We start from the raw sequence: 14,209 nt of genomic DNA, 5'->3' as shown, positions 1-14,209 counted from the left end.
TAGACTATGTATTTGTATCTGCTGATTTTGCTCTCTCTCCTGTTAAAAATTAAAATATAATAACACATTTTGATTTTTATTACTATGCACATCAATAAGCAGTTTGCAGCTCAATCCATCAATAAGTGTGTGGCAGTCATTCACAACATCAACATAAATGTCTACATCTACATACAAACTCTGCAAAACATTGTGAAGTGCATGGCAGAGAGTACCTCCCATTATATCTGTTGTTACGGTCTTTTACCATGTCATTGACATGTGGCTTGCGGGAAGAATGATTGATTGAATGCCTTTGTGCACACCATAATCAATCTAATCTTGTCTTTGCAATCTCTATGAGAGTGATACATAAGGGCTTAAAATGATATTCCTAGATTTATCATTTAAAACGTGTTCTAGAAAATTTCTAAGTAGGTTTTCATGGGATAGTTTGCATCTGTCTTCAAGCGTCTGCCATTTCAGTCCTTTCAGCATCTTCATGAAACTTTCCTATGGGTCAAACAAACCTATGACCATTCATGCTGCTCTTATTTATATTCATTCAATATCTCCTGTTAGTCATATATGGAACATCTCCCACACCATTGAGCAATATTCTAGGATGGCTCACATAACTTTTTGTGTTCAGTCTCTGTTGTAGACTGGTAGCATTTTCCTAGAATCCTACCAGTGGACTGCTGTCTGCCACCTGCTTTAGCTACAACTGAGACTTTGTCATCATTCCATCTCAGATCGCTGCAAATTTTTACACGCATGTATTTGTATGAATTAACTAATTCCAACTGTGACTCATTGATATCATAGCCACAGGATCAGTACACTTTTTTTTTTCATTTTGTGAAATGAACAATTTTACATTTCTGTATGAAACTTCCTGGCAGATTAAAACTGTGTGCCCGACCGAGGCTCGAACTCGGGACCTTTGCCTTTCGCGGGCAAGTGCTCTACCATCTGAGCTACCGAAGCACGACTCACGCCTGGTACTCACAGCTTTACTTCTGCCAGTATCTCGTCTCCTACCTTCCAAACTTTACAGAAGCTCTCCTGCGAACCTTGGAGAACTAGCACTCCTGAAAGAAAGGATATAGTGGAGACATGGCTTAGCCACAGCCTGGGGGATGTTTCCAGAATGAGATTTTCACTCTGCAGTGGAGTGTGCACTGATATGAAACTTCCTGGCAGATTAAAACTGTGTGCCCGACCGAGACTCGAACTCAGGACCTTTGCCTTTCGTGGGCAAGTGCTCTACCATCTGAGCTACCGAAGCACGACTCACGCCCGGTACTCACAGCTTTACTTCTGCCAGTATCTCATCTCCTACCTTCCAAACTTTACAGAAGCTCTCCTGTGAACCTTGCAGAACTAGCACTCCTGAAAGAAAGGATATAGCGGAGACATGGCTTAGCCACAGCCTGGGGGATATTTCCAGAATGAGATTTTCACTCTGCAGTGGAGTGTGCGCTGATATGAAACTTCCTGGCAGATTAAAACTGTGCCCGACCGAGACTCGAACTCGGGACCATTACCTTTCGCGGGAAAGTGCTCTACCATCTGAGCTACCGAAGCACGACTCACGCCCGGTACTCACAGCTTTACTTCTGCCAGTATCTCGTCTCCTACCTTCCAAACTTTACAGAAGCTCTCCTGTCAGAAATGTACATTTCTGTACATTTAAATCAAGTTGTCAGTCTTTGCTCAGCTTTGAAATCTTATCAACATCATACTGAATATTTGTGAGGTTTCTTCAGACATTACTTCATTGTAGATAACTGCATCATATGTGAAAAATCTGAGGTTACTATTAGTATTGGCCACAAGGTTATTAACATACAACATGAACAGCGAGGGTTCCAACACATTTTGATGAGGCACACCCGAAGTTACTTCAACATCTGTCAGTGACTCTCCATCTAAGTAAGATAATATTTTGTGTCCTCTCTATGAAAAAAATCATCAATTCTGTCACAAATTTCACTTGGGACTGAAGTGCCCTTGGCCAGTTGTGTACTAAGGCAACAATTTTATCCATTTGTTGGAGTTGTATTCACCATAAATTAACTCAGTACTGCTTTAGAGAACGAGGATGACAATGAGCCATGTGTAGAAATAAGTACAACCAAAATACCCTTCTATGATGGTGCATAGCAGCTGCTCAGTATGATGAATCCCACAATTGTCATTAGTACTGATGGGCAAGGAGCTGCTGTGGATGTGGTCCCAAGAGGCCATGGGCTCATAGACAATCAAAAGGCAGGTGCAGTGAAGCATAACTTTCTGGAGCAGCTGTGATCCTGGCGAAGGTGCGAGACGGAACTGTCCTATCAGTAGTGGCTGCAGCAAGTGTTGTGGTCCATTGCATAGGTGTGAGGATGTGGCTGGCAGTTGATTTGGGGCCCAGAGCTGAACTGTCCATCAAGGAGTTGATCAGCAACCTAAGTACCCTTCAGTGGATGAATACAGAGGCAGCGTCACATGGACATGTGACCACGCAGACTCAAGTAGGTGCCTGTGGCAGCGGTGCTGCTTACTGTGACCTTGTGCCACATATCAGTGACGCTTGTGTCTCCAGACACTGTGGGAGGTGCAGGAGGCTTGGCTGTAAACAGGTCCATGACTCTTCAGTTGACAAACAACCTCCTGAGGTAAGGCTGGGCCATATCTCAATGAAGTATATCAGCAGGTATGGTGGCCAGATGTGTAGAGGCTGAGCCTGAAAAGTGCGGGTTGGGTTTCGCATGATGTATGGAGGAGGTCAATCTGTTGAGATATCTCATGGCATTTGAGCTCAGAATATGTTCTATGATTCTACAGCAAATGGATGTTAGTGATATTGGACAGTCAATTTGTGGGTCACTTCTGCTACCATTCTTGTAGATGGATGAGACCTGTGCTTTCTTCCAGCTACTGGGCACAGTTTTTTGTTTGAGGGATCTATACAAGATTGTAGTTAAGAGTGGGGCTAATTCTGCTGCAAATTCAGTATAGAATCTGATGGGGATTCTGTCGGACCCTGGAGCTTGGTTAATTTTAACATTCTCACCTGTTTCTCAACACCACTGACATTAATACCTATTTCAGTCATCATTTTAGTGGTACAAGAGTTAACTTGGGGGCATCAGTCCTGGGTTTTTCCATTGTAAAGATACACTTGAAAATGAAGTTAAACATTTCTGCCTTTGCTTTGCTACCCTTAGTTTCAGTTCCTGTCTCATCCATGAACGTCTGGACTCTAACTTTGGTGCCACTAACATGACAAGAATTGCTTTGGGTTTTGTGAAAGATCTTTTGATGATACTCTGATATGGTAATCATTGGAGGCTTCGTGCATTGCATGCTTGGTAGCCAAATATGTTTCATTCAACATCTCTCTATTTATAGCCCTGTGCTTTGTTTTGTACCTATGGAGGGTCGTTCCCATCATGTCAACTGTTCTTTTAAACTTGAGCCGTAGTTCCTCTACATGCTCCTGTGCTGAGCCAAAAGTTTCAAGTTCCTCACTGGTATATGACACTACTGCTTTTTTATCTAGTTTACTAAGCATATAAATATTTCTACTTGTTTTAGTTGCCCTTTATGTAATGGTAAATGTTGTTGCTGCAACTGCCTCATGGTCACTAATACCAGTTACAGTGTGGATGTCCTCAAAGAAGGGAATTTTATTTGTTGCCATTAGATCTAATGTACCTATTTCTGTCATTATTGGTGATCTGAACCATCTGGCATAGGTAGTTTTCAGAGAAGGAATTTAGTAATGTTCCACAGGATGTCCTGTCACGCCCATCACTAACAAAAATGAAATTTTTGTAATTGATTGTTGGATGATTAAAGTCTCCACCTATGATTACAGTATGACTGGGGAACTTATGCACTCACAAACTAAGGTTTTGTCTAGTGTTTTTGGATACATTAGGTGAGTCTGATGGTCAACAGAAGGATCCATTTATAATTTTATGCCCACCTGTAATACTAAATCTTGCCCAAGCAATCTTGGATGCAACTTCAATTTCTAACTTGGTGGATTTAAGTTTCTTGTCTACTGGTTAAATACACCTCCTCCATTTTCCCATCCTTTCTATATATGTTTAAATTTTCCCCTAAAATTTCACTGCTGTCAGCTTTGGGTTTTAATCAAGTGTCTGTACCTAGTATTACGTGAGCTTCATTGCTTTTAGGAGTGCTTCAAACTCTGTTACTTTGTTGTGAATGGATTGGCTGTTAACCACTAGGATTTGGATACTCTGGCCAGAGGGAGGCATTTCTGTGGATCTTACACTGACAAGTAAACCCATTATTTTTTAACGAAACAAACTCCCATGTATAAAACATCTTTAAACTTTTTATTATTTTACAATTGAGTTAATATGTTAGATCAGGTTTAGTTTTTGTTCTATAGACCCAAAAATGAGATGATTCTCATGGACATGGAACATTGTCAGAAATACTCACTTTTGATCATTGTCAGGAGAGTGCTAAGATGTGTGAACACGTTACAGTAAAATGGAATTGCTAATAAATATTTGACATTCAGCATGTAAATGAGAAAAAATTTAGAAAAATATTGAAATTATGTTTAATTTTTTTTTTTTTTTTGGAAATCACTTAGGGCTCTCATTATCAAACACTGGATGAATATAGTCTGGGTAATTTGCACACCGTTTTAAGCAGAAGCTAGTTTATCACCCATCAAAATGTCTGATGTCATATATCTTGAACTATATGTCATACAGTGATATAATTTTTCAGATACTTTCAGTGGTATATGTGGATACTGTCTGCAGACTGTGTTGTGAATAGAAGTAATAAATTAAAATGTCTTGTCTGATGCTGAAGTTTTACTGCATGAACAGCAAAAATGTAGTAAGCGATAATTTTTTTTTTCCGTTCATCGTACAATGGTTTAGGTTTAGGGTGCTCAACTACTAAGGTCATTAGCGCATCATATAATGTGTACGCACTTTCTACCTGTAACACTTGTCTTATTGTGTTAAACTTTTAACATATGATTATGTCTCTTAATGAGTAGATTACAACAGAATTTTAAATTTTTAAATTTTGTCAGTAATTATGTGAAATGTTGAAAATGAAATTTGTCTTGTCTCTCAAAGCCATTAAACAGACAAACTGCAACTGGTACTGGATTCTGGGATAGTCACTTAATAATATAGATACTTCCAGGTCTCCTGCAGCTGTCATTGTCTGGACTGGATGGAAAATCACCTAGTCTAAAAACCCTTGTGTACACACCACATGCAGTCATCAACATGGGTAGCAGCTTATGATGTGTATTGCACACCAGACCTATTTAGGAGGACACTACAGTTCTCAACCCTATGGTGCAAGTCCAGGAAGTTGCAGACCAACTTTTCACAGAACCTCTGCAGTCTTTGGTTCAACGCTTCCACTTGATTCAGATCCTGAGAGGGGTTGGAGGGGGGATGGGGGGGGGGGCTGCATGTTCTCTTCTGGGGTAATGCTCTACATTTTGAGATTCTTTGAAACTATGAGTAAGGCTGGTATTCTCAACCTTCACTTCCAGTTACTGGAATGGTTCAATCATGGCCTCAGAGTGTAGACAAGAGGCATCATTTGTCCCAGTGTGTGCCAGTCTGCAGTTGGTTATGTCCTGTTCCTTCAGTAGCTGCCAGAAAAGCCTGTTCCACATGTTGAATGAGGCCCCCAGTTATACAACTGAGTGCACATGGTGTTTCTTCCCATAAGTTTCTGCCATTTTGCTAAGGGTTACCATTATTTACCGTAAGTTTGAAGTGTTTCCCCTTGACAGGGGCTCAACAAATGTCCCAACAGGTGAAGTGAGTCTCACTGGTTCTGTTTTGGTTTCAGTATCAGATGGCACCTTGAGCTTGTTGGTTTGAGGGATGCGCATAACAGTGTGAGTTGTTCCTGTTTCCTATCTTTCCTGTACAGGATGCCTAGGCCTACCATATAATGAACATGCTGAGTCACAGATAGGAACAACAAAACGACTATCAGAAAGTGAGCTTTTGGCCAACAAGGCCTTCGTCAGAAATAGACAACATACACATACGTACTCACGCAAATGCAACTTACACACACACACATGACTGCAGTCTTTGGCTGCTGAGGCCACACTGTGAGCAACAGCACATGATGGGAGAGGGAACTGGGTGTTGGGGATACGGAGGAGGCTGGGCTGGGGTGGGGAGGGGGAGGGATAGCAGGGTAGGAGTGGGGGACAGTAAACTGCTGCTTGTGGGAGCAGTCCTGGCAAAAGTACTACGTAAGTTGTCAGATTCAAACCCTGCCGCAGTAACCCCACTGCAGAAATCGTGCAGGATATCTCCAGTGTCTCCTCAAATCCTTAGGCCCATCCCAGAACCTCTCCCCATAATTCATATCTCTCCTCACCCCTATCTCTCCCTGCACTCCTACCTTCTATATGCTTCCTAAAGTCCATAAACCCAACCACTTAGGAAGCCCCATCGTGATTGTTCACTGTGTCCCCACTGAGAGAATTTCTGCTCTCATAGACCAACGCTTCAGCAAATTACCTGCGACCTACCCTCATATACAAAAGACACAACCATTTCCTCTACCAACTCTCCACAGTCCTGTCCCTTTACCACATGGTGCCCTGCTCATCGCTGTTGATGCTACCTCCATCTACACTAGCATCCCTAATGACCATGGCCTTACCATGATTGAACACTACCTTTCCCAACACTCAGCAGATTCCAAATCTATAACCTCCTTTGTAGTTGCCATGACCAGTTGTATCCTGATCCACAATTACTTCTCCTTTGAAGGCATTACCTACAAACAAATACAGTGTACAGCTAGGGGCACTCACATGGCACCTTCCTGTGCCAACCTATTCATGGGCCATCTAGAGGAATCCTTCCCTTACACCCAGAATCCCAAACCCTCATCTGGTACAGATTCATTGCTGACATCTTCATGATCTGAATCAAGGGTGGGGACACCCTGTCTACACTACTCCAGAAACTCAACACCTTCTCCCCCATTTGCTTCACCTGGTCCTACTCAGCCCAACAACTCACCTTCCTCAATGTTGACCTCCAGCTCAAAGATGGCTATATCAGTAATCAGTACCTCCATCCATATAAAACCTACCAACCACCAGCAATACCTCACTTTGACAGCGGCCATCCATTCCATACCAAGAAGACTCTTTCATACTGCCTAGCCACCTGTGGAGGGTAAAAATCGTAGAGGGAGACCAAGAGGTCAATACACTAAGCAGATTCAGAAGGATGTAGGTTGCAGTAGGTGCTGGAAGATGAAGAAGCTTGCACAGGATAGAGTAGCATGGAGAGCTGCATCAAACCAGTCTCAGGACTGAAGACCACAACAACAACAACAGCCACCTGTAAACATCACATCTGTCGTCACAAGGGGTCCCACTCAAAATATACTGAGGGTCCCACTGAGGCCTGCACAGACTATAATTACCTTCCCAGCCTTGTACAAAAACAGATCTCCTGTGCCTTATCTCTCCAGTCACCCAGCATGTCCCAAACTCCCATCGTCTACCTCTTGTGATGCACTGAAATGAGGATTGTCCTGCCCACTATCATTCCTACCCCTCCCACAGTGGTATTCTGCCACCCACTGAATCTACACAATGTCCTTGTCCATCCCTACACAACTCCTGTTCTCAACCCTGTGCCTCATGGCCCATATCACTGTAACAGACCCAGATCCAAGACCTGTCCCTTAAATCCTCCCACCAACTCCAGTCCGGTCACAAGTGTCACATATCCCATCAAATTCAGGGCTACCTGTGAAACCAATCATATGATTTACAAGCTAAGCTGCAACCACTGTGCTGCATTCTATGTCAGCATGACAACCAAAAAGTTTTCTGTGTGCATGAATGACCACTTACAAACTGTGGCCAAGAAACAGCTGGACAACCCTGTTGCTGAGCACACTGCCCAACACAACATTCTTCATTTCAATTACTGCTTCACAGTCTGTACCATCTGGGTCCTTCCCACCAATACCAGCTTTTCTGAATTGTGCAGATGGGAACTCTCCCTGCAATATGTCCTACATTCCCATAACCCTCGTGGCCTCAACCTTCGTTAGTCCACTGGACCCGCATTCAGGAGGATGATGGTTCAATCCCACATCTGTCCTTCCTGATTTAGATTTTCTGTGATTTCCCTAAAGTGCTTCAGGCAAATGCCAGGATGGTTCCTTTGAAAGGGCCCAGACAATTTCCTTCCCCATCCTTCCCTCATCCTGTGGGACTGACAACCGTGCTGTTTGGTCCCCTCCTCCGAATCAACTAACCAACAACTTCATTAGTCATTGTCCTTACCCATCTAGCCCCTTCCCTATTCCTGTTCCAGCACTACACAGCCCTCTATGGCACCTAAACACCCCCAGTCTTTCTACTTCTCTCCTATTCCGTTAACCCTCCTCCCCCGATAAAGGCCTCATTGACCGAAACCTTACTGTTTGATAGTATTTTTGTTGTGCCTATCTATGACTCAGCATCTCTGCTGTACGGTGAGTAGCAGCTATCTTTTTCATAATATTGTTACATTCCATCCTGGATTTTCCATTGTTGAGTTACACCTAGACCTACCATTGACATACCACTCACAGAAGCGGACAAGTAGTGATAGATCCTGTAATTCAGTATACAGAGTCAGTATCCACAGGAGAGGATAGTACTTGAGGTACTTTTGGTATCTCTGGTACATGGTAGGCTTCCCAACACACCCATTCACAGTAGCATTATGTCATGAGTTTCATGTTAATTTGTATAGCTATCAGCCAAAACGTACAGTTATGTTGTGATTCACTCTGTGGTTAGTTACCAAATTGTAAATTTCATGTTGTTAATCCAAAATAAATAAATAATGAAAATGTATTGTAATTATGATGGCACTCTGTCAAATCAGTTATAGTGTAGGTGATGTACTGACTTTGATATGAGAACTATATAAACCAATATATACAAGCTGATCATCACAATATTTCTGGTGTCAATAGATGTGAAAAGATTTCAAGTTAACTTCTACAGTGTTGTTGTCTTCATTTAATAATATTGTAATTAAACCAAATAATTGCAATAAGAGTGACACTATGAAAAGCAGCTACCGATTGCAGGAAACAGGTCAGTAACATTACAATGTCAACTCTGATACAGGGCTGATTTCCACAGTTGATCTATCCTTGTGTTTTGCAACCCTTGCACTTAATGCTCAGTTGGTCACTGATGTTCACTCCAGTTATCACTTCCCTATCTGACTACACTTTGCAGCATTCGAGCAAACTGCCTAGATGGGTGCCCAGATAGGGAAATGGGATTATACAGGCAACTGGCTGGCTTGCTGATCATCCAGTACTATGCTGTTCTTGTTCTCGGGGTTTTCATTTGTGGTTGAAACAAAGAGGGATGCTGTTATTAGGTGTAATTCTGTTGCATCACACTGCATTACCACATGCTACTGCACCAGCTTAACAACTTCTTCAGTCATTCTAATGGGTAGTGTTATATGAATACCATATATTTCTGAGATTAAGTGACTGGGCTGATGAAATGACACTTCAAATGGGGAAGGGCTGGGTCCATGACAGCTTGCTTGACAGACAAATCTAGTCTTTTTCCAGAGGAGATAGGGAAGCTGTTACACAATACGTGTATATACTGAATGTAAACAATAATTAATTTTTTTTCACTAATATCATCCTTACATATTAAACACACCTTGTTCTTATACTTAAAATTATAAGCTTGACATTTGTGTAAGTCTTACCTCAAAATTTTGTGAATTTTAAGAGTGTAAAATTAACAAAAAAAATCATTTTGTTCCTCTGCCTTTCTTACCATGAGGCAACTGTATTTATAAAGGTTAAGCTGTTAAAATGCACAAAATATTGAGGTAAAATTTGCACAAACGTCAATTTACAGTTTGTAAGTGCAGGAGTAAGATGTGTTTAATTATTTTAGCAAAGAAAAAAGGGATTCAAGCAGTTAAGACTGACTAAGGCAGTGGTGTAAGAAGGTGAGAGAGCATTCAAAATAATATGTCAAACCATGGAACATCCAGATGGGATGTAACAATATAATGAAAAGGATAGTCACTACTTGCCAGAAAGCAGGGATGCTGAGTTTCAGAAAGGCACAACAAAAATACTGTCAGAAAGTTAGCTTTTGGCCTACAAGGCCTTTGTCAAAAATAGACAAAAAACACACACACACACACACAAATGAAACACATACAAACATGTCCACAGTCTCCGGTAGCTGTGAGTGTGTGTGTGTGTGTGTGTGTGTGTGTGTGTGTGTGTGTGTGTTTTGTCTGTTTCTGACAATGGTCTTGTAGGCTGAAAGCTAACTTTCCAACAGTCTTTTTGTTGTGCCTTACTGTGACTTAAAATATTATGTGGTACACATGTGTTGTGGCTTATGTGGCTTTTGTAGGCCAAACTGAGGTTTCGTCCTGGCTCAATAGACCATGACTGTCCTCTATCAGACTGTTTGTCTTGATTTCCCCTATACCATCTTGTTACGTTGCAAACAGTTATCAGCTAAACGCTGTTGAAACCCCTATGTAATTCACACTTGTTTTAATTTCTGACCTTATTGGAGGAAGAAACAATACAGTCCTCATATTTGTTTGTACCCCTACTACTCTCTTGTAATGAATTGTTGACAACAACTTTCATTAGTGAACAAATGGAAATTCTTTGGTTAATGTGCAAAAATGTTTAAATAGATGCCTAGGAGACCATGTGAAGAAGTTATGGAACCTGGAATTCACATGAGGCCTTACAAACTGATATCTTGGAATCTCACACATCTCAACTTGCATGCTTTCAGCTGAAGTTGATGGTTGGCCACTTTGTGTTAAAACACTGACAAGTCTTACATTTCTGAATTTATGTTACTGTTCCTGAGTGCAAATAAATCATCAGGAGGTATCTACAATTTCTTTTGCATTGTTGTTAGTGTCTGTATTTCATGATATGAGAGAATACTGTTAATTTTTTTCCCTTTACAAAGTTATAAGGTTTTTTCAGCATTGAAACTGTAACTGAACAGAAAAAAAGTAGAAGAAAAATGTGTTTACTTTTCAAATGGCGCTAGTTTCATATCTAAATCTTACATATAGCAACTATAAATAAAGTTTGTAAACAAGGGAAGGCTTTGATCATTGTGTGTGTAGCTAAATCTGGGACTGCAACTGTGTTACATTTCAGTATAGAAAAATAATCTGTTGATATAGCAGAGTCTAATGAATGCTAGTGTAGTATTTGCAGTCACATCAATAATGTAAGTATTAGCACACACTAGGTAGTATAAAATATGTATTATTGAAATATGAGTCTCTTCATTCACATTATTAGTATTTGTCTTCATTTATATTTCAGATGTTACAGATAATAACAATGAGTTTGAAATGAAAGATCTCTTTGGAAGGTTCACAATGGATGTTATTGCAACTTGTGCATTTGGTGTGCAGTGTGACTCGCTGAAGGACCCAAATGATGAGTTTGTGAAAACAGCTTCAGAATTCAATGACATTTCTGTTTTGGACAGAGTTATCATACTTGCTGTACTTTTTATTTTCCCACCACTGCTGAAGTACCTACCAGTGTCCTTCTTCAATGAAAAGGTAAAGAAAAACAATGTATCAGTATTATCCATCTGACTGACTTTGAAATGTTTATAGAAATCATATTTGTACTTGTAATACTTTGGAAAATATGGAAGTTTGAAAACAAATTAATCAGTTACAATAGCATTCCCCCCCCCCCCCCCCCCCATGAACCATGGACCTTGCCGTTGGTGGGGAGGCTTCCGTGCCTCAGCGATACAGATGGCCGTACCTTAGGTGCAACCACAACGGAGGGGTATCTGTTGAGAGGCCAGACAAACATGTGGTTCCTGAAGAGGGGCAGCAGCCTTTTCAGTAGTTGCAGGGGCAACAGTCCGGATGATTGACTGATCTGGCCTTGTAACATTAACCAAAACGGCCTTGCTGTGCTGGTACTGCGAATGGCTGAAAGCAAGGGGAAACTACAGTCGTAATTTTTCCCGAGGACATGCAGCTTTACTGTATGATTAAATGATGATGGCGTCCTCTTGGGTAAAATATTTCAGAGGTAAAATAGTCCCCCATTCGGATCTCCGGGCGGGGGCTACTCAAGAGGACGTCGTTATCAGGAGAAAGAAAACTGGCATTCTACGGATCGGAGCGTGGAATGTCAGATGTCAGATCCCTTAATCGGGCAGGTAGGTTAGAAAATTTAAAAAGGGAAATGGATAGGTTAAAGTTAGATATAGTAGGAATTAGTGAAGTTTGCTGGCAGGAGGAACAAGAGTTTTGGTCAGGCGAATACAGGGTTATAAATACAAAATCAAATAGGGGTAATGCAGGAGTAGGTTTAATAATGAATAAAAAAATAGGAGTGCGGGTAAGCTACTACAAACAGCATGGTGAACGCATTATTGTGGCCAAGATAGACACAAAGCCCATGCCTACTACAGTAGTACAAGTTTATATGCCAACTAGTTCTGCAGATGATGAAGAAATAGATGAAATGTATGACGAGATAAAAGAAATTATTCAGGTAGTGAAGGGAGACGAAAATTTAAGTCATGGGTGACTGGAATTCATCAGTAGGAAAAGGGAGAGAAGGAAACATAGTAGGTGAATATGGATTGGGGGGAAGAAATGAAAGAGGAAGCCGCCTTGTAGAATTTTCACAGAGCATAACTTAATCATAGCTAACACTTGGTTCAAGAATCATAAAAGAAGGTTGTATACCTGGAAGAATCCTGGAGATACTAAAAGGTATCAGATAGATTATATAATGTAAGACAGAGATTTAGGAACCAGGTTTTAAATTGTAAGACATTTCCTGGGGCAGATGTGGATTCTGACTACAATCTATTGGTTATGAACTGCAGATTGAAACTGAAGAAACTGCAAAAAGGTGGGAATTTAAGGAGATGGGACCTGGATAAACTGAAAGAACCAGAGGTTGTAGAGAGTTTCAGGGAGAGCATAAGGGAACAATTGACAGGAATGGGGGAAAAAAATACAGTAGAAGAAGAATGGGTAGCTCTGAGGGATGAAGTAGTGAAGGCAGCAGACGATCAAGTAGGTAAAAAGACGAGGGCTAATAGAAATCCTTGGGTAACAGAAGAAATATTGAATTTAATTGATGAAAGGAGAAAATATAAAAATGCAGTAAATGAAGCAGGCAAAAAGGAATACAAACGTCTCAAAAATGATATTGACAGGAAGTGCAAAATGGCTAAGTAGGGATGGCTAGAGGACAAATGTAAGGATGTAGAGGCTTGTCTCACTAGGGGTAAGATAGATACTGCCTACAGGAAAATTAAAGAGACCTTTGGAGAGACGAGAACCACTTGTATGAATATCAAGAGCTCAGATGGCAACCCAGTTCTAAGCAAAGAAGGGAAGGCAGAAAGGTGGAAGGAGTATATAGAGGGTTTATACAAGGGCGATGTATTAGAGGACAATATTATGGAAATGGAAGAGGATGTAGATGAAGACGAAATGGGAGATAAGATACTGTGTGAAGAGTTTGACAGAGCACTGAAAGACCTGAGTCGAAACAAGGCCCTGGGAGTAGACAACATTCCATTAGAACTACTGACAGCCTTGGGAGAGCCAGTCCTGACAAAACTCTACCATCTGCTGAGCACGATGTATGAGACAGGCGAAATACCCTCAGACTTTAAGAAGAATATAATAATTCCAATCCCAAAGAAAGCAGGTGTTGACAGATGTGAAAATTACTGAACTATCAGTTTAATAAGTCACAGCTGCAAAATACTAACGCGAGTTCTTTACAGACGAATGGAAAAACTGATAGAAGCCGACCTCGGGGAAGATCAGTTTGGATTCCGTAGAAATGTTGGAACACGTGAGGCAATACTGACCTTACGACTTATCTTAGAAGAAAGATTAAGAAAAGGCAAACCTACATTTCTAGCATTTGTAGACTTAGAAAAAGCTTTTGACAATGTTAACTGGAATACTCTCTTTCAAATTCTGAAGGTGGCAGGGGTAAAATACAGGGAGCGAAAGGCTATTTACAATTTGTACAGAAACCAGATGGCAGTTATAAGAGTCGAGGGACATGAAAGGGAAGCAGTGGTTGGGAAAGGAGTGAGACAGGGTTGTAGCCTCTCCCCGATGTTATTCAATCT

The 14,209-nt window shown here is 41.0% G+C and overlaps 1 protein-coding gene across 1 annotated transcript in view; it reads left to right on the top strand.

Annotated features, from left to right (window-relative positions):
• The window catches only part of LOC126253558 (cytochrome P450 9e2-like), a 147,857-nt gene that overhangs the window by 89,106 nt on the left and 44,542 nt on the right, over nucleotides 1-14,209 (top strand). The window contains exon 4 of the mRNA XM_049954966.1: nucleotides 11,395-11,639. Coding sequence (XP_049810923.1) covers nucleotides 11,395-11,639 — 245 coding nt within the window. The remainder of the gene's footprint in view (nucleotides 1-11,394; nucleotides 11,640-14,209) is intronic.

Source organism: Schistocerca nitens, chromosome 4 (assembly GCF_023898315.1).
Source record: "Schistocerca nitens isolate TAMUIC-IGC-003100 chromosome 4, iqSchNite1.1, whole genome shotgun sequence".
Classification (NCBI taxonomy): domain Eukaryota; kingdom Metazoa; phylum Arthropoda; class Insecta; order Orthoptera; family Acrididae; genus Schistocerca; species Schistocerca nitens.
This window is presented reverse-complemented; position numbering and strand designations above follow the sequence as displayed.